The 26,546-nt window shown below is 42.4% G+C and overlaps 1 protein-coding gene across 2 annotated transcripts in view; it reads left to right on the top strand.

Moving 5' to 3' along the window:
- Positions 1-1,591: 1,591 nt before the first annotated feature.
- Positions 1,592-26,546, top strand: part of SMAD1 (SMAD family member 1) — a 43,505-nt gene continuing 18,550 nt past the window's right edge. The window contains exons 1-2 of one of the 2 annotated variants that reach the window (XM_014880581.2): positions 1,592-1,795; positions 22,045-22,668. In XM_014880581.2, coding sequence (XP_014736067.1) covers positions 22,269-22,668 — 400 coding nt within the window. In that variant the 5' untranslated portion in view covers positions 1,592-1,795; positions 22,045-22,268. Of the gene's footprint in view, positions 1,796-14,021; positions 14,128-22,044; positions 22,669-26,546 lie in introns of those variants that run through there. The other variant, XM_088164076.1, reaches the window with a different exon arrangement.

Below are 26,546 nucleotides of genomic sequence, written 5' to 3' on the forward strand. Positions count from 1 at the left end.
TGATCCAGGACACCTGGACCCAGATTAAGCACTACAGTACAAAAACCAGTATCAGTTTCATATTTCTTCTGTACTTTGCTTGCAAATGTCTTCATTACACTGACAAAATTTAAAGACTTTTCAGTTTGTCTTGAGATAAACTTTACCAGTTGTATCTGCAGTCCAGTGCTACACTGTATCTGTGATTGCACATAAAAAGAAAAGTTTACTTGCTAACTATAGTTGTGTACATTTCAAGCACAAAATACACATTAAAGCTGATTACTGAAGTTCACTCATCTTGAATCATTTAATGTTCAAAATTTAAGCAGTAAAAGAGTAATTTTATTCCAGGCTTTCCCCATGAATATTATGGCATCATCCTGTGTGGAAGTTCCTCTACTATTATTGTAACATAATACCTAACAACATAGTACAATTCACCTGTTTGTAATTTATGTGGTATTTATGTGGCAAAGAAATGGATGAATTTTAGATTATGAAGTTAGAAAGAAGCGCTGATACCCTCACAGGCATAAACCCGGGCGCTTTTTATTGCTGCTGTCATTCTCCTGCTGTAACCATTCAAGTTCTGTGTCTTCAGACTCACAATGCACCTGGGTGGGCAGGACCACTGTTCATCTGGCAAAACTCTCAGGGCCTTAAGTCCTCTGGGCCTCGGTGTTGCTGGACTTTAAAATGAGGTTAAAGTCACAGCCAAAACTGCCTATACATGTGAAAATTTACTGGCCTAAGTATAGGGATATAATTATGCCAGTATAGGCGTATCAGAATATTTTGCCATGTAGAAACATCTTGCACTTGTTGCTCCATATCTCCTTCCAGGAACGATGACTGGGTAAAAGCCAAAGTATTTGCTAAAGAATCAGTTTCAGTTCAATCTTGTTTGCACAACACTCACCTGACTACTGTAAAGATCCCTGTAAACACAGCAGGCAGGAGAGGCTCACTGTTCCACATGTGGGCTCCAAACTTCCAGCCACTTCCACTTTGGAGCTGACACTTACAGATCCAAATGGAGTTCATTTCAGAGGGACAGTGGCGTGAGGCTTCGTTACCGTGGGTCTGAGTGCACAAGAAGCCCCACGCACTGTAATGGGTTTACTCACATGAATGAGGAGTAAGTGCGGCAAAACCTATGGGCAGGAGGATGCCCACGTGTAAAACACCTGGGGATACAGAGTGCTCTGTCATTGGGACCGATTACAGCAATTACTTCAGCATTAAGACTAGACCAAGTTAAGGCTGAATCACCTGTGGCAAGCGGCAGGACATAATCCTGTTCGATCAGGAATTGACTTTAACTCCACGTCCGACAGCATCCACCGCTGTCTCCGAAGCCCCGCTGGCGGAGCTCCCCAGCCGCTCCGGCGGGACAGAAACGCCTTTGGAGCCGCAGTGAGGGTGTGGGAGGGGGCTCACAGCCAGGGCGGGTGTGGGTTGGGGCACACAGCGGCCGTGCCGTGCCGTGCCGTGCCGTGCCGTGCCGTGCCGTGCCGTGCCGTGCCGTGCCGTGCCGTGCCGGGGCCGCTCTCCGGCGGGCGCAGCGCTCCCAGCGGGACCCGGCGGCGCGGCGGCGGGGGCGGGAATTTGGGGAGGATCCCTGGCCGGGCCGGTGCGTGTGTGTATGTGAGTGTGTGTGTGTGTGTGTGAGTGTGCCGGTGAGCGGCGCGGGGCGGCTCCGGCCGCCTGACGCCAGCCGGGCCACATCCATCCCGATCCCGGTCCCGATCTTGGATCCCGATCCCGGCGCGGAGGAGCTGCCTGCTGGCCGCCCGTCACCGCCCGCCCGCCGGTAACAACTTCGCGTCCCCCCGCGCCTCTCCCCGCTCACTGCCCGCGGCCGGGCGGCTGTGCCCGCACATCCTCCTCCTCCTCCTCCTCGTCCTCCTCCTTCCCGCCGCGGTCCTTGCCCGGCGCTGCCGCGGTGCTCTCCGGCCGCGGGCCGGGCGGCAGCGGCTCCGGGCAGCGCTGCGCTGCCGCTCTGCTCCCCGGCATGATGGCGTCCCTGCGGCGGCCCGGCGGGGACCGCTCCCGGCTCCAAGTTGGTTGGGTAGGTGCCGCGCCGGGCCCGGCGGGCGGCCGAGCCCTTCCCCGCCGGGAAGCCGCCGGCCTGCGGCTCCTCCCCGGCCCCGGCCCCATCGTGGCCCGCGGGGACGCGGCGGAGCCCGGCCGGCCGGGGCAGGGGCCGCCTTTGTGTGTGCGGGAAGAGCCCTTCGCCTCCCGCCTCGGCCCAGCCGCGTCCCTCTCCCTCTAATTTATCTTCTTTCTTCTTTTCCCCCCCTTCCTTTCTTTCCTTTCTTTCCGCAGCCCCTTCCCCTCCTGGTTTGTTTTTTCTTTTCCCCCCTCCCCTCCCCTTCTTTCTTCTTTAATGACAAATCTGTGCTTAGAGGTCAAGGAAAGTTCACTTTTTTTTTTTTCTTTTCCCTGTTAGAGGGTTTGGATGCTTGAGATTTTCCCCCTCCTCAGTATAGTTGCTTCATATACTCGTGCAGCCAAATAATCTTATCCTGAATATAGATCTTTAAAGCTTATTAAAATTTACTGGCGTGGAAATATTCAGTCATGCGTTCGAAAGGATCTGGGCCAAATACTGACTTTTTTTTTTTTTTTTTAAATATAAACTGAAGTCAGAGGCAGTTCTGACCGAGGCAGGGTTGCTGTGATTGCTCTTTTGTTAGTAGATCAATCTAAAGAAGGTACGTGGTCCAACCTTACAGTTTGCTTTTACAGTATTTGGATAACAACAGCTTGTTCTGAAAAAATACTTTTATTCTGAAAATTGATCGTTATGTTTGTGTATTTTAGGATAAAATGATGCTCGCTGCATGTCTACGGTTTTATTTGGGAAAGTATTTTTAACAGAGGTTAATAAAACCAGCGTTGTTAGAGCCAGATGGGGAGGAGTAGAAGTAGATGTGTATTTCAGATACAGGCAAATGGAAAAGATCATTGCCTGAAACATGTCAGTGTTTAATGGATGTCAGCGTGCAAAGATACTGCTCCTTAAAACTAACATGCTTCTTAGGAAAGAGCTGTCATAACTGATAGTTTAAATCTTTTGCAGACAGAGGGGAAGTCAGAAAAAGAAAACTTGTTTAATATTTTTTTCTTCCAATAGTTACATGTGTTTTTAAGCAGCACTCAGGAGTAAGAATAAAAACTATAGCTTACCCAGCCCACGGAGAACACTTCTCTGTGCAGGTGTGTGTCTGTAATTCTTCATGGGGCTGACTGTATGCACCTTGTCGTGTCAAACAATAGGAGCAAATCATGTGAGGGAACCTAAGTTTGGCTTATTTTTTTCTTTTACTTGTGAGTAATGACTTGGCTGAATTATGTGATGTGAGTTTTTTAGTTGCAGCTGATTAATACTTAATTTCCCCCATGAACCAAGGAGCAATGCTATGAAGCTTTTTCAAGATTCTTGTTGGATTGTAGTGCAGGTTTTGAGTGCTTACTACTCTGTTGTGACTGGAAGAACATCAGCATGAAAATGAGAGAGATCTGGCCCTTTTCGGAGTTCTTGCTGTGGTCTTAGGGATGAAGCCTTGCAATTTACTTCAGACTGTAAGTAGGCACTTGAGAGAAATTTCCCTTGATTTGGGTGATTTAGAAGCCAGAAGGCTTCCACAGCTATGAGAAATGATCAGTTCAAGGCATGATCAGGTTACCCTAAGGGTAGGGATTTGTCCTTGCATTTGTTTTGACCCCATTACCATTGGGTATGTAATCAAATACATTTTTTTCCTACTCTGTTCTGTTCAACTTGCTTTTTTGTGTACCCTTGAAGATGTGATGATCTGATACATTTGAGAGAAGTGACTGAGTAAACAGATGGAGATCTTTCTGTTTTGGTATAAATATTAACTATCAAATCAAATATTTGAAAACTGATGAGTTCGGTGTTTGCTTTTCCTCTGTAGTTTGAAAACAGAAGTAAAGAGTTGAACGTGAAGAAAAACAATACAAAGGTTAATAAAAGTGCTACTCATGTTTCTGAGTTCTGGAAAATTATTCAGATTAAAGTATTAATTTCTTTGTTTGCTATAAAGATTTAAATCTTAAAAATGAAGAGGTTATGAATTATTTTTTTTTTAATTAAAGCATGAATGCACTGGATATTACATATTGCCAGTGTTCTGCTCTGTGCAGCCCAAGTTGTGTGTGTAAAATATCATTTGAGTAGTCTTACAGGCCTAATGGAGGCATCATCTCAGCTTTATAAATAATGTACGTTGTGTATAATGTGGAGTCCCCAGAGACTGCAGAGAAAGCATCATTACCAGCCTTTTCAACCTGCTGGAGATCTTAAATTGATTTACAACACTGAACTGGTGCAAAATGATACATCAGGATGACACAGGGTCAACCTGTAAAAGTGTATGATGTGAGCCTGTTAGTTCAGTCATCATAATTAAACCATATTATGAGGGCAGCGAAGCAAGTGTCTGTGACATGTCCCATTGTGCTTCAGATACAGCTGGTTTAAGAATCAAATAAAGAGAGCACCGTGTGTATTATTTAACTTATGCAATGAGTAGTTGAAATAAAAGTTTGTGTCTCTGTGAAGACCAAAAGCTGAACCAATTTAGGTTGACTCTCAGCCTCTTCCTTGCAGTGTTTAGGAGCTGAAATAGATGAAGAAGGCATGTGCAGCTTTGGGATGTATGTGTGGGGAAGTGATTGTGAGTGAATCTCTGAAATTTATACATCCTTTCTCAAGGATCAGCTAGACTTTACCTGCAGACTGATACCAAGGGAACAAACAGGCAAACAGGCACATTTTTTGGCTTTTTTCCCCCCTAGTATTTCTATCCTACTGAAGTTTGTAACTGCCTGTTGAAACATTCCTGCAGATCTTGAACTATATGGCCAAACTTCTTCTAGAAGAGACTGTAATTTTGACTATCAGTTGGCATGGCTCACTTTTCTTAGTGAAGACAACTGTGGCTTCAGATTTTTTTTCAGCCCTAAAAAAGAGCATGCCATGGGTAGTAAAATGTTTGCTAAATACTCAGCATCTTAGGTCTCGCTGTTTCTGCTGGTAAAATCACTATGATGTGTTTTGGGAAAAATCCTGCAGAAACGACTTCTTTTTTCTTCTTTCTGCTAGTCAGTGTGCTGCTTGGGGATTTGAGAGTTTTGCATTTGTTAGTGTTTAAACCAGCTCCACATACCTGAATTGGTGTGAATTTTTAATCTCCTGTGGTTCTCCCAGCCCAGAAAGAAGTGTTCCTTATTTTTAATCATAAATATAAGTAAAAAAATAATTTTGAGACATGCAAGTGAAGCAGACAAAATAAATGGTCACTAGTGGTAAGAGATTTATTAGTCTCCAGGTTCACTTGCACCTCAACAGCATGTGCTTTAGCTGAGGTGCTTTTTGAGTGGCAGATAAAGGAATTAAAGCTCACTTTGGAGTGCAGTGGCTTTTAAAATGTGACTATGGAGCTGTGACACTGCTGTGTCAGTGCAGATGGAGAAACTACTGTATTGGAGAGAGAGCCATAAAATCTGTGAAAATGAAAGTCAGATTGCACAAATTGCTTTATGGTCAGTGAAGTGATCCTACCGATGTGTGGGGGTTTTGTTTTTTGTTGATTTTGTTTGTGTTTTTTAATTTTTAAATTTCTAGTTTAGATTTTCATGACAAACTTACTCAGCTTTGCTTTCAGAGTTAGGAAAGGTCTGTTCTGCTCATAAAAGCTTCACTGTTTTTCCCTGTAGTACCAGCAGACTAATGTTCTTCCACTGGCCTTTCTTCTGTGTATAGCAAAAAACTGAATGCATACCTGTCTTAATAATTAAAAGATGATACGCAGTTCCTAGAAGTTTTCCTTTGAAATGCGCTGAGTGGAAAAATTTAAAATATAAACCCCAGCTTGGCAAGCGAGGTTTAAAATACTGGTGACTTACAGGCTCATCTACTCAGGCATCTTGCAATTCTCAAGCTATTTTGCTCAAGCTTTAGAACAGCAGAGAGAATTTTTATGTTAGAATGGAGGATTTTACTTGGGATGGGAAGGAAGTTATTTTAAATTGATACTTTGAAAGTTTTGGTGTTGTATCCCTGCAGTCTGGGGTATTTCCATTAGAATATCACTACTCTTCAAGGTTTGAAATAACCAGAGAAAATGTTTGATTGGGTCTTTTGTGGAGGGCTTTACAGAGGAGGATTCAGGGATGAGGACACCCTTGGATAATGGCTGCCACAAAGATCCCTATCCTCCTCCTCAGACAAATGGTAATTTGCATTACAGAAGCTTTTCGGGTTGCTGTGTATTTGAGTGGGGGATGCCTGTGTTTTTTAACGGGATAGAGAAGGCAAACATTTCATAAAATGGGCTGATTTCAAGGAATGAAAACATTTTCTAGAACGAGCCCATATCATACAGGATTGTCTCTCTGCATCCATTTGTCACCTGCATGTGTTGGCACTGGAAGTTCCTCCCAGTTTAATAGGAACAAAGGTTGAGCCCAGTATTCCTCATTGGACTATGCGAGGTCAAGTTTGCATGCATGAAATGCTGAACTCTGTTGAGCTGTGGAGATGGGTCCATTTGTATTATTTTTTGAGTGTGGGAAAGGAGGAAGGATGTGTCAGGAACCGTGGCAGTGGGATTGCTCTGGTGGAAGGGTTGTGGGGCCATAGTGCCACACAGCAGCTGGGCTGAGCCGTCGTGGGATTCCAAAGGGTTTTCTGCAAGCACGGATTGCTTTGCTCAGTTGTGCTCTTCTGGTCATTGCTGGCTTGGAGACTGTGTAGAAGCTGAGTTTAGATGAGTGGTTGAATCATTTTTCTTCCTGTCTCTAGACTTGCCAGAGTAGGGAAGCTGACCAGTAGAGCTATTCTGGACACACTTGCACAGTTTGGTTGTTCTAACATAACTCTGTAATTGTTCTGGTCACTTTTATTCCAATATGTGTTATCCACTCAGGAGAGTGATATTAGAACAGATGTCACCAGTCTCTCCCATTTGGTTCTTTCCCCACCCTTTCTCCAGCAAGCACAGGCGAAGTCTAGAGTACAAGGAGGAAAACAAATTATTTTTAAACATGCCTTTATATAAGTCATTATATTTAGGCACTGTTCAAAGCAGTATCATCCAAACCCAACTATTATGTTGAGTTGGCATGTAAGCAAATCATTAATGTGGTTCACCAGTGATTTCTGAAGCATTATTTCATATTTCTGTACTCATAAAGGGAACACTCTTCCCAACATGGCAGCAGATGAGACTGTCTAAGCCAGTGTAGACAGTCTGAATTATAGCACTTAATGGTATTCAGAAGTATATCACTTGCATGTTTTTGTCATTAAAACTACTAAAATGCCAATCCACATGAAAGTGATCCATGGACTATCAATCCAATATTGGGTAACTTGAAAATAAGATACCCATTAAAAATTTTGCAGTACTGAAGTGATTATAGACAGAATAATGAGAGTTTTTGCTGTCTTCTCATGTCTGTCCTCAGCATGGGTGTAAGAATCACATCTGCCCTCCAGTTTTGACTGATGGACCTTGCTTCCTTCAGTACTTGGAACTTGTTTGAGGAGAAGCTGAAAATACATCCTCTCAATACAGATTTAATCCATGACTAGAACTTGGATTTCAGAGTTTGAAGCATTACAGAGTTTCTTCTACAGAGGTGGCAAGACTGATGTACGTGTTTAAGGGCGTACTTAAGTAGATGAAAGCAAAAAAAGCATATGTGCACACACTTGACACTTCCAGAGCAGGTTGAGAAGTCTTCCATGAGTTCATAAAACCTTGTATGTTCAGGTTGATTGGTGCATGCAGTGACTGTAGTTGAAGATACCTTTACTTGTTTTTTTTTTTCTCACTTTGTTCAACGCTGCAAACTGGTATTTCATTCTTCTGTGTTTACATGAAAGATTAAATTACTGAGATATTTTTCTTGTAAAGAATTTCAGACTTCTGATTTCAAGCATTTTAAGGCATTGAAAATAGTTTCAGCATTCTGAATAGTGTAGCATGTTGAAACCAGGGCATGAGACTCTCAAAGATGTTTTATTCTTACAATGGTGTGTATATAGGATTCTTCAAGTGGATAGGTATGCTGTATGTGTGTGTGGACATATGAATACCTAAAATAATAGTCACTGCTGTTGAAAGTTAAATTGTTTGGATCAGATAAAGGTAGGCTACACCTATATATAGTTGAGAAGAGCCTATAAATTTATCAAGGTCTATTTATTATTTATCTAACTATTTATATATAGATACTTAAATGCCGTTTAAATGCTTAAAAGCTTAAAATCAGTTTTGGTTAAAGATGAAGTGAATAACTGGAGAATCATGTTGCAACAAATTGTGGCTTTCCCTTAAATGTGTTCTAAGGGTGATAGGAGGAGGAAACATCTGCTGTTTGGTCAGATGCTGTTAATGAGCTGCATATTTGACTTCATTCTGCCAGTGTATTTCACCTTTGTATCTGTTAGGTTTCATTTGAATATTGATGTGGGAGGAATTAATCAAGCGCCCTTGTTGTCTTACTAGTAAGGACTTTGATTCAGCTGATAGGTTGAAGGAAAAATATGTAGCTTGCAACTGGATATATTTTCTGTGGCAGGGGAGAGAGGGGTCCCATCATTTTCTCAAGGTAAACATGGTGGTATGTGTAAGAGAGAGGGCAGAAGGTGTTGTGGAGCTGACATCTCCTGCTCTTGCAGTTGATGGGTTAATTATCTGGAGTGTCCCTGTAATTTATCTGGAATTATATCCTGATGAATAGCAAAAAAATGTATGGGTTGGGGTTTTTTTGTTCTCTGTTGTTTTTTAACTCCTTGTCCTTTTCTTTCTAGCCCTCCCAAGATGTTGTAAAACAAACTCTGCTAGTGTTTTGGTAGGACAAAATAGTTGGCAGAACACGCTTTCTCACTGTTGGCCAGTTTTCTTTCTTTCAAGGGTTTCTGAGCTGTCTGACATGAAGCAAGAAATTTACTTTCAACTTAGGCCACACACTACCACCTGCTTAGGAGTGTAGATTCTGCTCCCAGGTCTTGAGAAGTTACTAAAACTGGCTCATCAATAAAACAAAGTCGTGTTTGATGAAGGATTTTCTTTTGGTATCTAAACGCTCGGGTGGGAAATTTGACATATTTTTACCACTGTTACGGTTTCTGGGCTGAAATATACTTTGGGGAAGGTGGGTTTGGATTTATTTTAATACAGGAAGGGCTTTAGTCAGGTAAGTAAAACTACAAACTGCAAGGTGACTTTTTTTTCTGTTGACTTTATTCCATGTGTAATAAAATAATCCATCCTGCCTTTGCAGATAGGTTGGGAGACAAACAGGATGTGAAAATGACAGGGCTTAGTCATGGTTGCTTGAGGTATATGGTGCTATAGTGATGGCTGTGGGATGGGAACCTCTGTGGATCAGAATCTTCCAGTAGCTCACAACCAGTGAAAAATGGGGTGGAAAAGTGGCTTCTTACCTGGGCTGTATGTGAAGCAAGGTGACTGTGATGAGGACTTGGTTTTAATGGAACAGACCCATACATGAAGCCAAACTTCAAGGATACAAGCACGAAGGGAAGAAGAGTGAGGCAACTCAGAAGGCTTCTGGATTCTCTGAAGTGGTCAAAATCAGGGAGAAAGCAGCTCTCTTGTGCCTCTGCCTGTGCACAGCAAACAGAGCTCAGTCCCTACCTCAGTGTAGCAGCACTTGATGCAATGTTGTAGTTGTGCCAAGGCAGGCAGAGTTGTGTCCAGTTTTCTTGAACCAGCTGCTTTTTTGGATGTGTGACCAAATTAATTGGCAGGTAGTTGTTTTGAGAACTTCACAGAATCCCAGTATGGCTGAGACTGGAAGGGGCCTCTGGAGGTCGTCTTACCCAGCCCCCTGCTCAATCATGGCCATAAAGGTTGCCCAGGACCATATTTGCATAACTTCTGTTTTTCCAGTTGTGTGACAACTGCTCTATTATTTTGTCCCAACAGTGAATAAGGTAGATTTTAAATTTATTTGAACCTCAAAGACCTGCCAACATGTGCATGATGGCTTCAGGGGTTGCTACATGCATAATGCCCTTACACTGGTTAATTTCAAATGTGTGGTAGTGTTTCAGGAATCCCAAACATATCTAAAGCATGTGCTTCCCTGTACAGGGAGGGAAGAGGGAGATGGGAGGGCCAGAGACCCAACTTGAGTGGCTTTACTGAGGTCTTACCATGAGTCTCCAACAGTCAAGACCAGAAGTTCATCTCCCTTCACACAGTCCCTTGCCCTTTGCTCTTGTCAGACACTTCTTTTCCTTTTTATCCCTAAGAAGATAGATAGATAGATAGATAGATAGATAGATAGATAGATAGATAGAACAGACCTTGATTATATCATAATCTTCTGCTTATTATCTCATTAATGCAGTGATGAACTATACTAATGTTAAAAGTAATCTTTGACCTTGCTGAATGTCTTGGAAAAGCTGACTTACATATAGGTTGCCATCTTGACTATTGCAGTTTCCTATTCTGCATTTTTGCCTGCTGCTGGCTTTACAGTCTGGCATATTAATAACAGGCCCTTTCTTATCCATGCTAGCTAGTGTCAGTGTTAAGTGCATTCTCTTGGTGGTAGCCAAAGGAAAAGTCTTTGTCTTTATTAGCTTAAAAACTTAGGATAATGCAATTATAGTTTCTGTAATATGTGGTATTATATTTCATATGGAAAATATTTTATAAATGCTCTCAGCTTAAAACTCTGCAGTGTGTGGTATTTTTGGATAGATGGATATGAAATCTCTCTTTTTTCCCCCCAGGTTTGCTGTCTGGTTACTGGAGCAGAAGGCAGTGGCAGTAGAGAGGAGTTGAATTGCTTGTTGGAGTGTTTGGTTATTCATAACTAGCCAAGGCAGGGCTCCTTGCTCTGGGGGTGAGAGCAGGTTTTGCAAATCAGCTGAAGTACTCGTGTCTGAGTGTGAGCTAATCTTTGACCTGGATATCACTTAAAATTTAAGGGTGGCAGCTCCCTGAGATGGAAAGGACTCTTTAGAGCTGGGTTTCTCACAGTCCCAGCAATGGATTTCTTTGCCTAGGCTGGCTGGGTGACTTCGGTGTTCTGAGCTGACCCCGCAGAAGGTGTTTTTTGGTCTATGTTGGTTCTGCCAGGTTAGGAAGGTGAACTGACTGACAGGTAGAGGGGAAGTTATGTTGCAGTACCAAGGCTGGCACAAGGGAGTAAAGGGAAACCTTTTCTCTCTGGGTGGGAGTGAGCCTTAGGGCTGCTCATTGGCTTGTGGACCTGTGACCTTGCTGGCCCAAGGCTGCTGCTGGAGATAGCCAGGCACAGAGGAGCGCTGTAGCACTCCCAGATGAAGACTTCCTTAAAGTGCTTGCCAAGGAAAGGTCTAATTTACAGGGTTCTTTTCCCAGATACTTATGTTGGTGATTAGCAGGGAGAGACTGACTGCCAACAGTTACGTCAGCCACAAAGCCCCAGTGTAGCTCTATTGGCAGCACAAGGACAGTGATTAATGGTGCAGTATCTTTTATGGGGGGTGAGGGAGGACGGATGCAGAGCAACACTTAAACAAGCTGTCCTGGTCAAGTGTTGTTCTGCTGGTATAAACTGCAAGCTGTCTGAGAGATGTTTTTCTAGTTTAGTACAACTGCATGAGCAGAACACATTTAGTGCATGTCCTGTGGGAGACAGAACAAGTGTTTTCCCTCAGAAGGAAAAGAATGTCCAAGTTTAGCTTCTTGATAGTAGAAACCTCTTTAGGGGATGAAATAATTTGAAGCAATTGGCAAACTGGGTACAGTTAGCAGCATTATCAAGAAATCAGAGAAAAGGCAAATACTAAATCCACTAAAAACCCTTCTGTAAAAGCAGATTGGTGTTACCAGAAATCACTGCCAGTGATGACATTTAAGACACCTGAAGCTGATCTGTGCTGTGAGCCAGTGCACTGTTTGTAACTTTCCTGGATTCTGAACCACTGCATAAATCACTTTCACATTTTTGGCTTTCCATCCACTTTTCTCAAAAGAAATTTACAAAGCATTTATTTCGGTGCTATATAGTAAATGTGTTTAAAAGCCCTTACTTCTGTATCTTGCATGTTTGTAATATATTTCCTAACTTTAGGAATCAGACTATCTACAAATTTAAAATACAAGCTGTAGGTGTTTCCCTAGTAGCAGGAGCTACTACTTTTCCTAGTGCTGGAACGAGGTACTCACTGAATTCCCCTGCTGCCTTCTGCTGTGCTGAGAAACTCTCCAAAACATGGGAATCTGACTGGAACATCTTTTTCATTTTTATCTCTGGCTTGGCTAGAGGCTTCTTTGCAGAAAATATCAGCATGACTGGCATAAATGCTCCAGGGCTATTTACTGCAGTTGACTGGATAACTGTTCCCTTTGCCCTTCTCCCACCAGTTTATCAGGAATGACTCTTGCTCATGGTCAACCCCAATGCATCTGCTGTGCTTTGTGAATGGGGAGCAGCTGAGAACTGGCAGTGCTGGTGGCAGCCTGCTTTGGCTCAAGTCTGATATTCCTGATTTTTTTCCATCACACCTTTGCCTACGTTCTTGCTTTCACTAATTTGGGACATGAGGACTCTCAATCTTCCAGGCTAGCCAGCAGTCAGGGTTGTTTGAGCCTTCGTATCTTGGGAACTGGGGAGTGCTGGTTTCAGTCCCAGAATTAAAGACATCTTTGTAATAGCCAAAAGGCAAGGAGTCTGAAATCTTTGTGTGTTCTTTCTGTGCACTAGCTTGTAGCCTGGAAGTCAGTAGTCTTGGCAAGCGACTTTGGAACTTGAAGTTCTTCTGTCCATCCTCAGTACCAGGCCAGCTGTGACTGTTTTTTCAGTAGCAGGCAGCAGTGGAAAATTTGGAAACATTATGACTGTTTTAAGCTGGCCTGCTGCTGACCTTGCAGAGCATGGGGTGTTTGGAAAATGCTGTGTTTTGGTGTCTTGGCTGTAAGAGACTTGCAACTTTTCAAAACCTGACTTTTGAAACTTCAAACTGGTCTCAAAAAATTACGGTGGAGTGATTAATAGGTTGTCTTACTGCCATATGCAGAGTCATACAGGCTCTGTTAAGAAGAAAAGCTTGCAGATAAGGGAAGGGTACTGAGTAATTCTTTATGTGGCTTGGTTCCTCTTCCAAAAGTCATGAAAAGCTTACAGATAACCAGGGAATCAGACAGACAGATTACAGCCCTTTTCTCCTGTTGTAAAACCTCCGTATTCCCAGTAAGCAATGTAGGAGGATATCTCCCACTTCCTTTCAAGCTATGCTGTTCCCAACTGCTTTATTAACTATCAGTTCCTATCTGTGGGTTGAAGCCTTTGTACAGAACTCTCCAAAGCCTTGATCTCAGGAATATGAGAAAACAATCTGACGTGAGATTCTGCAGATGTTCTGGCACAGGGCTATGACAGCTGCTTTTGACTCATCCCACAGTTTTTTGCATCTTTCTGACTCCTCATGTATGTCTGCACCCTTGTTTTGCCCTTTTGGAAGGGAAAAGGTGTGTCTGTGATTTCTGTGTCTGTTTTTAGTGTAGGCACGCTCAAGAGTTGTACCTCAACTACTGGTAAAGGCTGCAATCAACCCTTTGTATGTGTTTGTGGATGTATTTTAAATTTTAACCCAAAGTGTCCTTGACTTGGTCTCAGGAGGATCCCTGATTTATACTTGCCTGTAAATTGTAAACTTTAAAGAATTTAATTGTCTTGTGTGGAAGCTGAAGGGGCATCTATAAACACTGTGATCTTCCATTTGTAAAGGGTCTGTGACTTAGGATGGCTTGATAAATACCAAGGAACTGCCAGGGAATATGTGCTGTGATGGGGTTGTGCAGCTGCTCCTCACTGTCCTGAGGACCTGGAGCACACTGGGCTTTGTGTCATCTCAAGTCCAGTCCCAGTTTTCAGAGGGCCACTCATGGTATGCTGTAACTAAATAATGTTTCATTGGACGGTGGAAGTCTGGCAAATATTGGTGTTTGTGTCTGAGTTGTATAAACATGGCTTGGAAAGCTGTGTCATCTTTAAACACTTTCCCTGTCCAGAATGGTAGTTGTGAATTGCAGGGCACTTGATGAAACTCAGCATGGACATTTTAAAGACATGAAGAAGGTACAGTGTTTTAAAAGTTGTTTAAAGGCAGAAAAATAGCTCCTTGGTTTTTAGAGATAAGGAAGAAGCCAGGAGAGCTGGCAGAATCCTTAAAACAAGGAAAGCTGGAGGAATTTTGTTTTACAAAAAGTAAAGCAAGCATCTCATGAAATGCACTGAAATGTCTTTAGCTTTGGCAAACTGACTATTCTTGTTTCAGGTGTATAAAAGGTGGGTGGAGGACTAATTTGTGGACAGATTTATTTAATTTAACAGCATTACTTTTTTGGTTTAATTTTCATCAGTTTTTTCTGCTTTGCTGAGGCTTGACCCAATAACTCTTTTATTAGTGAATAAGTACTTTTTCTTCTCAGTTTTTGTCATCTTTTGATTTGGTGAAGATTCTGCTTTAAAGCTGGGGATCTTGAGCTGTAATTTAACATCTTTACTTAATCTCTGATAAATGAGGTCTGGGTCACAGTCTTTAGAAGTGGTTTAATGCAGCTGATGTAACTGTATTGGTGCATGCTCTTGGTGAAATGAATCATTTGTAGGAGCAGTGACTTGCCTCAGCTGAGCATAACTGGAGTGCATTTGGTGGGGTTCCCCTCCTTAAAACATACACTGTTGGAGCACTGCTCTGGCTGGGGCTGACAAACCCCTTTTTAAATTCATGCAGTCTGTGCTAGACTGTGCTGTTCTCTGAAGACAAAACACATCTTGCATTTTATGAGCTTCACTCAAAAATTTTGATGCCTGAGTGGTGATGGGCATTTTTCTTTCTTTTCTGTTTTAAAGGTTTTTCTGTATGCTGCAGATGTATGTTTTAACTGCCTAAAAAAAACCCTGAAAGTGACATGTCAGTAAATTTTCCCAGTCTCACCTGTGAAGGAAGTTCCTCCCGCCCAGTGCTGATGAATTGGAGGGAAATGCTTTTTTCAGCTGATAAAAAGAAATAAAATTCCATGCCCTTCCCAAAGGAGGAATTCAACAATTGGACAAGTGATGTGGGACCATGTGTTGGTTTGTAAAAGGATATAGTTTGTAAAGATGTTTCCTTTGATGCCTGTGATGAATATGGATGTGTTTCCCTTGGAGAGGGTTTTGATTAAATTATGCAATTAGAGCTGACCAGACAGATCTAAATATAGGAAGAGGTTTCAGTTATCCTGCCTTTGTGTGCATTAACACACCCACACAGATGTGTGTTTGTTTTTGTTGTAAACAACACCTGTTTTCTAAAGACAGTTCAAAAAGTCAGGAAAGGGAATGGTCTTTGTGGAAAAAGGGAGTTATACAGGAGTTTTATGATGAAAGGAGGAAAAAAAAAATCTGTTTTCCCCAGATTTTTCAGCTTTGAGAATAGGACTTCTAATTTACTTTGATAGCTAGGCTAGTCCTGGCATCTTTGTGGATGTTCAGAAAGCCATGGCCAGTGCTCCAGACTTGTCTTAGAGGTTCTACTGCGTTTTTCAGGACTTGGTCTGTGTCATCTAACAATGCTGACTGAAATCCTTGGGTGCTCCTGAGTGCTCTTAGTGTCCTTATGGGACAATGTGTGGAGTTTAAGTACACCACAGCACAAATGAAGTGGGTAAACCTGCCCCAAAGGTGCACAGTGAAATACCCACTGTGATGGCTGGTAATTTATAATGTCTCTTGAAAACTGTTTCTTTGGCTATGTTTTTCTTTTGAATGTCTTGTCATAGTTTGAGGATTTCTTTAAGAGGCCTTTAGCTTGGAGAGAGTGAAGAATGAAGAGTCTCTTTCCACATAGCATTAAAAAGAAACCAACACCTTAGGTACACTGTTCTGGCAAGTTTTGTGATTCACAGCCTTGTATTCATCTTATAGGTTATTTTAGTGAAGTTCATCTTTTGCAATCCCATCTGTGCCAGAGTTTTGACTGAATCATCAAGTTACAGTTCCTTCCTGACCTTGGTTAAAGTACGAGGCTGCGGTTTTAGAGATAATCTTTGAAAGCACATCCGATTCAGTCCGGCTGCTCGCCGACACCAGAAGGGATTTCTGCACACCTGCGTGGATGTTTTGATCTGTCCTATTTGTACTAGCCCTGCTGTGCACCAGGCTTACCCAGCTTCCTGACCAACTATCTTAGCAAACCTGGTTTTGGCTTTTTCCTGTAGTCTTGGCAATAGAAAATATATATAAAATAAGCACTGCGGGGAGACGGGCAGGCGGTAAAGGAAGAGCTGGTGTTCTGTGACTTTGTGCTATCTCGCATCTGAGTGCAAGAATGAGTAAAATTCAGCAGTTTGTTTTTCATCTCTGGTGAAAAAGGCAGGATTTGAGGATCTGGTGTTCACTTAACAGGCTGTATAGTGCTCGTGTTTTTTGTAAACGTGGTGGAGATAAAACTCAGTGAAGGATGGGGTGTTTAAATTTGTTTTCAGGACTGTGGTTTTCAGTAGGTCAAAACAGTTGCAAAGGTATTGGGAAGTAGTGTTCTCAACCAGGGCAAGGGCAGATCTAATTGTTAATGCATGTCTGTTAAAACTGGGAAAGAACCTTTGCCATGATATTTTCTCACAATTATATACTTGTTTAGAAATACTTCTGTGCCATTTTAGTTGTATTGTAACACGGGATTCGGTTTCTAATGTGTGTGGAAAGCGGGTATTTTTTCTGGAGAAGCAACAGTGAAGTTACCATAAATCTGTCAAATCTGGTACCTTCAAATCCAGAAAACCTGTACGAATTTGCTATTTTTTTACTCTTGCAATCATGATAGTTGAGACTTCAAGGGCAAGGAGCAGTGCCTTGTCTGCCAGAAGCCAAGTGGGGAGGCGGGTGGAAGAAAAGCTGTGGTTCACTGTAGGAACTGGCCGAACACTGTGTTCTTGGTTTGAGCTGTGGGGAGCTCTGGGAAGGAGCTGGCAGATCCTCATAGTGTAAGGTTATCCCTTCATGCTCTGGACTAACAGAGCAATGAGCTTCCTGCGTTTTTGTTGCCCTCCTCCCCTCCAATGGTAAATCCTACATTGCCCCTGCGGTTTCATTTTACTCTCCCCCCACCTGCTGAACTAAAGGTTGCTTGTGGATATCGGACAGGATTTTCCCTGTGGGCTGCACAGTGATACACAGGAGATTTTCTTGGAAGGGCAGTCGCTCAGCCAGATATCATGAGGGATGGCCCTAGAGGAGTTTTGACAGACTGGGTATTTTGGGGCTGTAACAGAACAGGCTGGTGATTCTCCATCCTCCTGACCCTTGCTGTGTCCAAGTAAGGAAGGGAGTCTAATGCAGGGTCAGGAAAAGCCCTGCCTCCTCTGTCAGGTATGGTGAGGTATTTTCAACACCAGTGTGTTCCTCTTTCCTCCAACGATGTGTTGTGTATCAGAACACAGGATTGCATATTTCAGTGTTTTTTTGAATTCTTTCTATCATGCCAAGAGAACATAAAAGAGTTAAATTTTTTTTCTTCTTGTCGTTTTCCAAACTTACAAAGGAAGCCAAGTCAGGTTCTGTACAGGCTCTCTAACGAGTCCTGCAGCACTCTGATGTGAAATGTGCTTTCTTCTGCATGTGTGTTGTAATGTTACTGAGGTTTCTGCCAGGTTTAGTGCATTTTTCCAAGCTGAGCAAAATCTGTTCTTCTGCCATAGGAAGGTGCAAAGAAAGAATTTGTTGACTAAAAGCAGTGTAATTCAGCAGAAGACTCTGGACTTTGTGTTTCACAAATCACATTACTTGAAGAAAGAAATCGAAACGTTTTGCTGCTTGCCCCAAGAATAGGGAGCTAGATTAAGTTAGTGCACAATATGTTGTTACACATTCTAGCATTGCAGCTGCTTGGACTTCATGCCTTTTAGTAATACATGAAAATTGTACATGGAGATAGTTCCTGCTGGAATAGACAGCTCCCTGGCTTCTATGCCAAAATCTGTTTGGTTTTTTTCTGTTTTTTTTTTTTTTTTTTTTTTAAAGGTCTAAATATTGTACTGATTACATGAGTTGCTGAAAATATGTGTCTCTCAGAGAGGGTATATGACTAAATATTTTTAAAGAAGCAAATTAAAATCTCTCTGCTTGTTATTTCTTTATAGTATTGCTAAGTAATGGATGCTGAGAAGAGGTATGTTGACTAAGAAAAACTGAATTTTTAAAATGTAGTCATAGACTAGACAGTTTTCTCTATTAACAATTATCCTCACTGTGATTCCTGCCCATTTTTATGTCTAACTGTGCTAAGCATGTATTAAAAATATTTAATAGGATCCTTTTTGCTTGCATCACTGAGCTGTAATACAAATAATGAAATTAGTGGGAGAGTTAGAGTCACTTCTTGTTTGCCTGAAACTCGGGCTAGAAGTTGTTTTGTTCCCCCATCCACCCCTCTGGGAGAGGATCATCTAATTGTCCAAACCCTTTCTCCACCCATCAAAAACAGTCATTTATGCAAAGTGGGACAGTTTCCTATGGGATCTCCTGTGGGAATCTGAAAGCAGTCTCATTGAATATTTTACTGTCTGCTTCATGTTGCTGACAGAGTAACTATTTTTTGTTTGAGGGCTAGAAAAATAGGACTTCACTCTTAGGCATTTTGCCTAAATATATTTGTTTAAATACAAGTCTGGCTAAACAGATACATATATAAAAATGTAATGCTGACTGATTTTTTTATAGGCTGCATACAGGTTTGTGTATTAATCTGAAGATTGCAAAAAAGACAACAGCAGTGAAGGAAGACAAATAAAACAACACCAGGATTTAAAAGAAGTTTGTTGATTCCAACACATCCATCAGCAGATAGAATACATAATAAAAAGTGCATGGGCTTGGATGTAGAGAGTGTCTGATAAGTGGGTAACAACTCAATTTCCTTTAAACTGTTGCCAGACTGCCTTTTGGAGAGTGTTCTCTTGTTTGGCCTAGGTTTCTGTTTCATCCCCACCTTGTGAATAAACAGACCCTTCAAGGGCTGGTGGTCACTTAACTGTTGGAAATTCTAACTCCCACTTTCCCAGAAGGGCACGTGGATTTGGGGAAGAAAGATGCAGACTGTGTCATCTGCTGACTCTTGGTTTAATCTTTATTTTGCACTTCCAGCTGATAAGACCACTTTGTGCAGGAGTAATACAGGAAATGATGCAGTACAGAAACCAAGAGTGGCAGAAAGGGAAATGGAATGTACTGGCAAGGGCTCAGCCCTGCAGACAAGCTCTCTGCTTCTTGGAAATGAAAATCTCCACATACATTGTGGTTTGGGTTTTATTTGTTTGGTTTTGTTATTGGCTTTTTTTCCTTTGTCTATTTGTTTGTTTTTTGGTTTTTTTTAGCTTAATATTGGTTTTGGAGCTTAGAGAAACTAGTGTACAGCAGTCTGTGAGTTTTGTCCCCCTTCCCTTATCGTGCTGCTTGTTCAGGGTTTGGGGTATGCTTAGGCTTTGTTTTGGAGGCAGGGCTTCAGCAGGAATCCCTGGCTGGAGGCTGGTGCCCAGCTGGGTCCTGCTGAGCTGCTTTACTTCCAAGCTCGCCTCCGAGCACTGTGCCTGATGCTGTTCAACCTGCTCCCAGCAGCTGCTGCCACAGAGATGCCACCATGGCTTTGATGTTTCGGAGTGCATGGTTGTGGGAGTGGGATGTGTGTGTGCTGCAGGATTTGATCCAAAAACTTGAGAGAATCTTTTCCTTTGGTCTGACTGCTTGGGGCTGCATCTGAGCATCGTCTTAGTCTGTGCAGAGCTCATGTGCTAGCCCACGGTAGGGCTGTATTTTCAGGCACTGATAGAAACATACAGTCTTAGCAGACAGGACTTTTCCTTTTTCACAGCAAGTAGCTTGGTGAAAAATGGGTCTGGCCTAGGTAGAACCACATCTGCAAATATTACCAATGTTGAATGAAGCTCGGGTTGAAATGTAGACTTTGTACTTCCTCCTTTATCAGAGCTTCAACTCAAGCCTTTTAATTCTTTTTTGTTTAGCTCAAATGGAAGTGAAAGAGAAGGCTTTACTTGATATACTACTGGAACTTGTAACTTTTGTGTGTGGAACTTGAATCTTTTGTTTGAGAAGTGCAGAAAAAAGATACTTAGAATATTGATTGAGATACAGACTATATATGAATTGAGAATAACTCAGTTACAAATATATTTAAAGCACAAGCACTAGAGTTCTGGTAATTCAGCTCTTAAATTAGCCCACCATTTTAATAGAGCACTTTACAGTGCATGTAAGGATAAAGTATACCTGGAGTACAGTCACTGACAATAATGGAGTTTCATTTCATTTAACAGTATAGCACATGCCCACATAACAAAACAAATTCTTAAATTTACCACAGGCTCATGCAAATCTTCCCTTGCATTAACATTATTATTTCAAATACTGTTTTTAGCATAAAAGAAATGGGATGTACCAGTTTGAAGTGTAGGTAAATATGGCCTGTGTCTTAGTCCATAATCATTATTCACATAAATGTAGTTTACGCATTGAGCCTAATGAAACTGAACCTCTGCAATTAGATAACTCTTACAGTGACAAGTTAATTTGAATAAAGTTGATGGCTTTCAGCTTAAAGCTCTTCAAATATAGTGATATGCTGTGCAACCATTGCAGTGTATGACAGTCAAGAGAATAAGTATGCCATAGCATTTGCAATTTTAAAGTCTGCAATCTTTTCTTGATATAGCTGTGAAATCCTGTCTGACGTGGGTGTGCTGACACCTTCTATTCTCTGTGTGTATGGATTGCTGGTTGGTTGGGTGTTTTTTGTGTTGTTCTGATGGCTACAACAACATTCATATCCTTTTCCCCTTCCCCCTTCCTCTGCAACCTGTTGGTATCCAGTCCAGGATATGTTTCCTGTCTTGTCTGTCTATTTGAAAATCAGTGGTGTGGTGCTCTTTGTCTCATTTTCTCCTCCCTGCCAGTCCTGGTCTCTTCTCTTTCCCTTGCCAGAGCCTTTTGCCTGCTCCCAGCCTGGACAAGGACAAAACTTGCTGCTCACAGCTGGGACCCCTTCAAATGTGGCATTCTTCCCCCTCTTGACCCGTTGCTTCAGTCCCATTCCTTGTCTCCCAGCTTGAGGACTACTGTTCTGTCTAAAATCCTCTTATCTGGACTTCCTTGTCCTTCCCACTCCTTCATAAGTCCTTGAGTATATCAGGCAGACATTGCAGCACGAAGGCTCAGTGGATAATTGGTGAAGTTCACCATAGCTTTCCCTCACAGGCTGCTTAGAAGCTCTGAAGGCTCTTGGGTGGGGTGGGCAGATGCAGTTTTCTTTCTCATATGAATGAGTGAGGGCTAAGATCTTCACTTTTTTCCGTGTTCGTTTTTTTTGTTGTTGTTTGGGTCTTTTGTTTGTTTGGTTGGTTTGGTTTTTTTTGTTGTTTTTTTTTTCCCTTTGTTCCTCAAAGTAAGTAGGAGGTAAAATGGAACTGTTTTTTGGTTTTTCTTTTTTCTTTTTTTCAGATTGAATTATGCTCAGGTCTAGTGCAGTGATTTTTGAACTTCATGCTGGAAGTTTGGAGAGAGCTGGGCAGCACATTGCTGTTGAGGAGTATTGCTTCCAGCTGCTCTCTAAAATAAATGATAAAAAAAGCACTAGTGATCCTGCACTGTTTCCTTGGGATGTTTTGCTGTTCAAGGTTGCAACAGCTGACAGGCAGATTGTAGCACTCCTCACACTAAATAGTGAAAAGTTTAAAATTGAGGGACTGTTTTAGGCTAGATTCGATGTGAACTGCGTTTTTAATGTACTGGATTCATCAGCAGGTCCTGCTGCTTAAGTTTTCATCAGGTGCTCCTTGAGTCCAGTCCTGGAGGTTGTCAGTGTTTGTTGTTGCTTTGTTGTTGGCTGTTTTTCCATCACACCACTCTTCTGGGTTAAGGTGGGGGGATATTTTTAACTGTTGTATGTTAACTTGAAAGATAAAATCCTTTTTTTTCTCTTTCTCTGATACTATCCTTTAGGTTGTCAACCAGAAGGATTTAGAATAATGAGAAGGCTGTGACCATCAAGGGGGGATGTCAGCGCTGCCTTCCTGGGACTGGAGGATTGAAAAGGAGAAAGGACCAGAACTGTTTGATCCAGGCTGCTTTTGACTGCTGACGCAAGCTGCTGAACCCTGGTGGTGGTGGAAGAGCAGGGCAGTCATTCCTGATTGCTTCTGTGGTATCACCGCAGCAGGGCCACCATGAATGTCACAAGTTTATTCTCCTTCACCAGCCCAGCAGTGAAGAGGCTGTTGGGGTGGAAGCAAGGGGATGAAGAAGAGAAATGGGCAGAGAAAGCTGTTGACGCATTAGTGAAAAAGCTGAAGAAGAAAAAAGGTGCTATGGAGGAGCTGGAAAAAGCACTAAGCTGTCCTGGTCAGCCCAGCAACTGTGTGACAATTCCTCGTTCCTTGGATGGCCGGCTGCAGGTGTCACACCGGAAAGGGCTCCCACACGTCATTTACTGCAGAGTGTGGCGCTGGCCGGACCTGCAGAGCCATCACGAACTGAAACCTCTGGAATGCTGCGAGTTCCCCTTTGGTTCGAAACAGAAGGAGGTTTGCATCAATCCCTACCACTACAAGCGGGTGGAAAGTCCTGGTAGGTTCTTCCTTGTTTGTGCCTTTACACCTTATCTGAACAATGCAAAGTGTGGCAATTAATCATGTGACTCATTGGCTTAAATAAGCAAAAGTGGCTGTTTGCACATGTCAGATTCTTCCTCTGCACTTTATCTGGATGTAGGCATTAATTAGCAGTTCTCCCTTCCACAGAGTGAATGCTTCACTTGTGTAAATGTTTTATCACTGCACAGAGGTGGTTTTAGTATGTGCCTCAGGCTGCTGGGCTTGGTATCATCTGGGAATGTTGGTACCCACTATCCCTCGGTTAATTTGTTATCAACTGTGCAGATCTGTGATTTTGTATGAAACATTGCAGGCTAACATAAAGGATTTATTTGCATTATCTGTGCTTGAAAACCATTCTGACACACAGCAGTAGTAATATAGTATTTATTAGTAGCAGTAGTATTTTCAAATTATTATTTCACTTTATCACTTGTTTCTTCATTCTACAGAAAATAATATTGTTTTTAGTATCTCTCAGAATTGTTGCCTTTTAAAAAGACTTTGAGTTTAGACAGCAGATTATAATCACCTCAGTTTGAACTTCGATAGCACTGTTTGATTGTATGTGAAGTTCTCCTGTCAGCTGTTCTGCAAACAGTTTGCTTACCTGTTACCCACTGCCTCACTTCTTTTGTGAAGGTGCCACCCATTCTCTCTTCAGTCTCCTCTTCAAGGGCCAAACCTCTTTTTGATGACTCTGTGCTTAATTTCACTCATGCAAGTTTATTATACTTCCAGGGACTAAGATGAGCTGTGCTTGGATATGTCATCACTGTTCTCCAGCTGTTTGTGAGGCTGTACAGGGACAGCTGCAGAAATGCACTGCAGGCATGGGTGGACTTCCCTGGTTTAAATGTGGGAAGTCCATCAGTGATAGCCAGTTCATAAATTCTGCAGCTGTCTGTAGAGTGGCAAGGATACACAGAACCATGATGGAAATGAGGGGATATTGTTTTGCTGTGGATGGAAATTGCATTTGTTTGGATCTGCAATGCACAATGCATATCTTGATGTTAAATATTTCCCTTTGCTGTGCTAGTATTAACTTGGAAATCATGTGAATGGCAGATGTAATACCCATAATGTATGCATTTACACAGCAGCAGCTTGAACAAAGGAACTCAGCTTTGGAAAAACACTTCTGAAAAAACTGAAAATTAAAAAAAAATCTCAACAATTTAATGTTAAGTAAAAGAGGGATAATAAAATAGTAATGTACTTGTACTGCTAACTGTGTGCATATGTCTGGGTTGGTTGCTTGCATTCAGTATTCCAAAATACTGAAAATTAAGATTCCTGAAACACCTCTCTTTCTATCAGACTGAGCAACAGTTGGGCTCTTATTGTAATGCCAGATTACATGTTCTAACTCATTTTGCTTTAGTATTAATAGCAATGACTGAGTTTGAGAACATTCTCATATGGACCATTTATGTAATATTTAAAAAACCAGGTATTTGTAAATATCCTGTCACTTCACAGAATCACAGAACCACTTAGGTTGAGAAAGACCTCTGAGATCATTGAGTCCAAATTTTCACCAGACACGACCATGTCAACCAGACCATGGCATTGAATGCCACATCCGGTCTTTCCTTAAACACCTTCAGGGATGGTGACTCCACCACCTCCCTGAGCAGCCCATTTCAATGCCTGATCAACTTTCCTGTGAAGAAATTCCTCCTCATGTCCAACCTAAACCTCCCCTGGTGCAGCTTGGGACTCTGTCCATATTCTGTGTTCACATCAATGAGTTATGCAAGATAGAATAAAACTTTGAAAATATGTCTAACTAAAATGTGCATTTTAGGCTGGATATGTAATATAGGAGGGGTTTGTGTTTAGTCAGCCACAGATTGTTTTGAGGGATATTGCATGGAGCTGAGTGGGAAGACAGCTTTTGGAACCAGGTGGCAGCTGAACTTCCATTTGGCTTAGAGAGCTGTGCTCTGTAACTTCTGACTTCTTTTTTCCTGTCCCTTCCTTGTTCTTGCTGTCCTCCAAGCATGGTCTTTATCTTCGTTTCCTGACAGTCACTCCCAAATTCTGCTTACCGTTTTTTCCCATTTTTGCCAGGACATTAAAACACCATTATTGCCACATAAGTGCTTACACTTTGAGATTAATGGGTAATGGGAATTCATGCATGAGTCACCATTTACAACAATCTATGGACTCAAGCAGATATCAAGGTTTGTGTTTCCCAGAAGGCTTAGAAATGAGCTTTCTCTTGACAAAGCAAAACTGGAAACTCAGATTGTGTATGGTTCATGTTTGTTGTGCAAGGTACATCATGAAGTTCTGGCTCTGCTTGACAGCGTGGTCTCTGTTTAACTGTTTTGTTAACTGGTTTTGTGCAGAACCAGTTAGTGGAGGTCTGAAGGGTATGATCCAAGCATGAGATGGCATCTATCCCTTCATTCTTCTGCTGATTGTTGTGTGATTTGTTTCAGTCTTGTGTAAGGTTTGAGGAACGGATTAGTGGTAAATCCTCAAATATGTAAAGTAAAGTAATGCTCTTTGTTGGGAAATCAGTGCTGTGGATACATCTCAGTTTCCACAGTGCCAGAGGCATGAATGGATTTTCTACCTTGACACCTTTTTCCATCCTCACTGTTTAGCTTGTGAAGATGAGCTGGGAAAGCATGGGAACTGGCACTCTCTGTGTGTCTGCCAGCTACAAAGCTGTACCTGAATCCAATGAGATTTTCCTGTTAGCCAGCCTGAATAGGAACAGGTTGTAAACAGTGAGAGGAGGCAGAAAACTATCAGCAGTCTCAAAGAGGGAATCTCCCAGTGTCCCTGCACACGGAGGGGAGCGTGGCATCTGGCAGGCACATGGGTGTGACATGATAGGACCATGCTCAAGCCTGACCTGACCAGGAGGCTCTGCACAGGCACAGGGGCCTGTCTGATCCTGTGGTGTGTCAGTCAGGAAAGCTGAACTCACAGAAAACTGCTTTTTGGCACAGTTAACTTGGCAAGCTCACGTGGAACCAGATGGAGGCACAGCAGAGTGGGGCCCAGGGTGGAGATGAGGGAGGGTGGCACTCCTGTGACACTGTGACACTCTTCCAGCCTGGAACCAGCGAGCTGATGGAGCTGTGCTCCATGGCAGGGTGCATGGACTGCTCCTGCTCCTGTTGTGCCAGCACAGCTGTTCCCGTGACCTTGTGCTCAAGCAGATCACAGCCACTCTGCCCTGCTGTGTTACCTTTCAGGCTGATCAGGGCAGCACAGGGGCTTTTGTTCTGGCTGCAGGAACATCTGTACCAGCATGGCCCTGTGGAGGACATCTGGGAAGGAGTGGAGGTGGAGGGACCTGAGAGGAGAAAGTAGAGACTTGTTGCTGGGAGTGGGAATGCAGCCTTGCACTTTAGTGCCAGGAGGAAATATCTTCTTGGGATGGGTTAAAGTAGCTCACTGCTGCTGTTCCCTAGGTCTGTTGTGTGCAGAATTATTTCTGGAGCAGGATAGTTAATGGCTGTCAGATTTCTCCCTTGGCAAACAAAGCTTTTAATTAAGGAGGGCAAGGTCTGAATTTGATGCCTTTTAAAAATTGGCATGCTTAGCTGAACTGGTGTGCTTGCTTGGCTGAATCTGCTTCTTCTCAGTTTTACTTTTTGGTTTAGAGATACCTGTTGGGATTATCCTTAAGTATGATCAAGACTTGCTAAATAATGAGGTGTCTTGTATATGCAGAGGCTATGAGGAAAAACCTGACACCATGTTTCTTATCTCTCTGAAAATGACCTCTCACGTTTTGCTGGAAAATGTATAAAGTCCCTCCTGAGACACTTCCTTCCCACCTTTTGTTCCATAGGTTTCTGTGGAGATACAGCCTCTGCT

The sequence above is a fragment of the Sturnus vulgaris genome, chromosome 4 (genome assembly GCF_052056855.1).
Source record: "Sturnus vulgaris isolate bStuVul1 chromosome 4, bStuVul1.hap1, whole genome shotgun sequence".
Classification (NCBI taxonomy): domain Eukaryota; kingdom Metazoa; phylum Chordata; class Aves; order Passeriformes; family Sturnidae; genus Sturnus; species Sturnus vulgaris.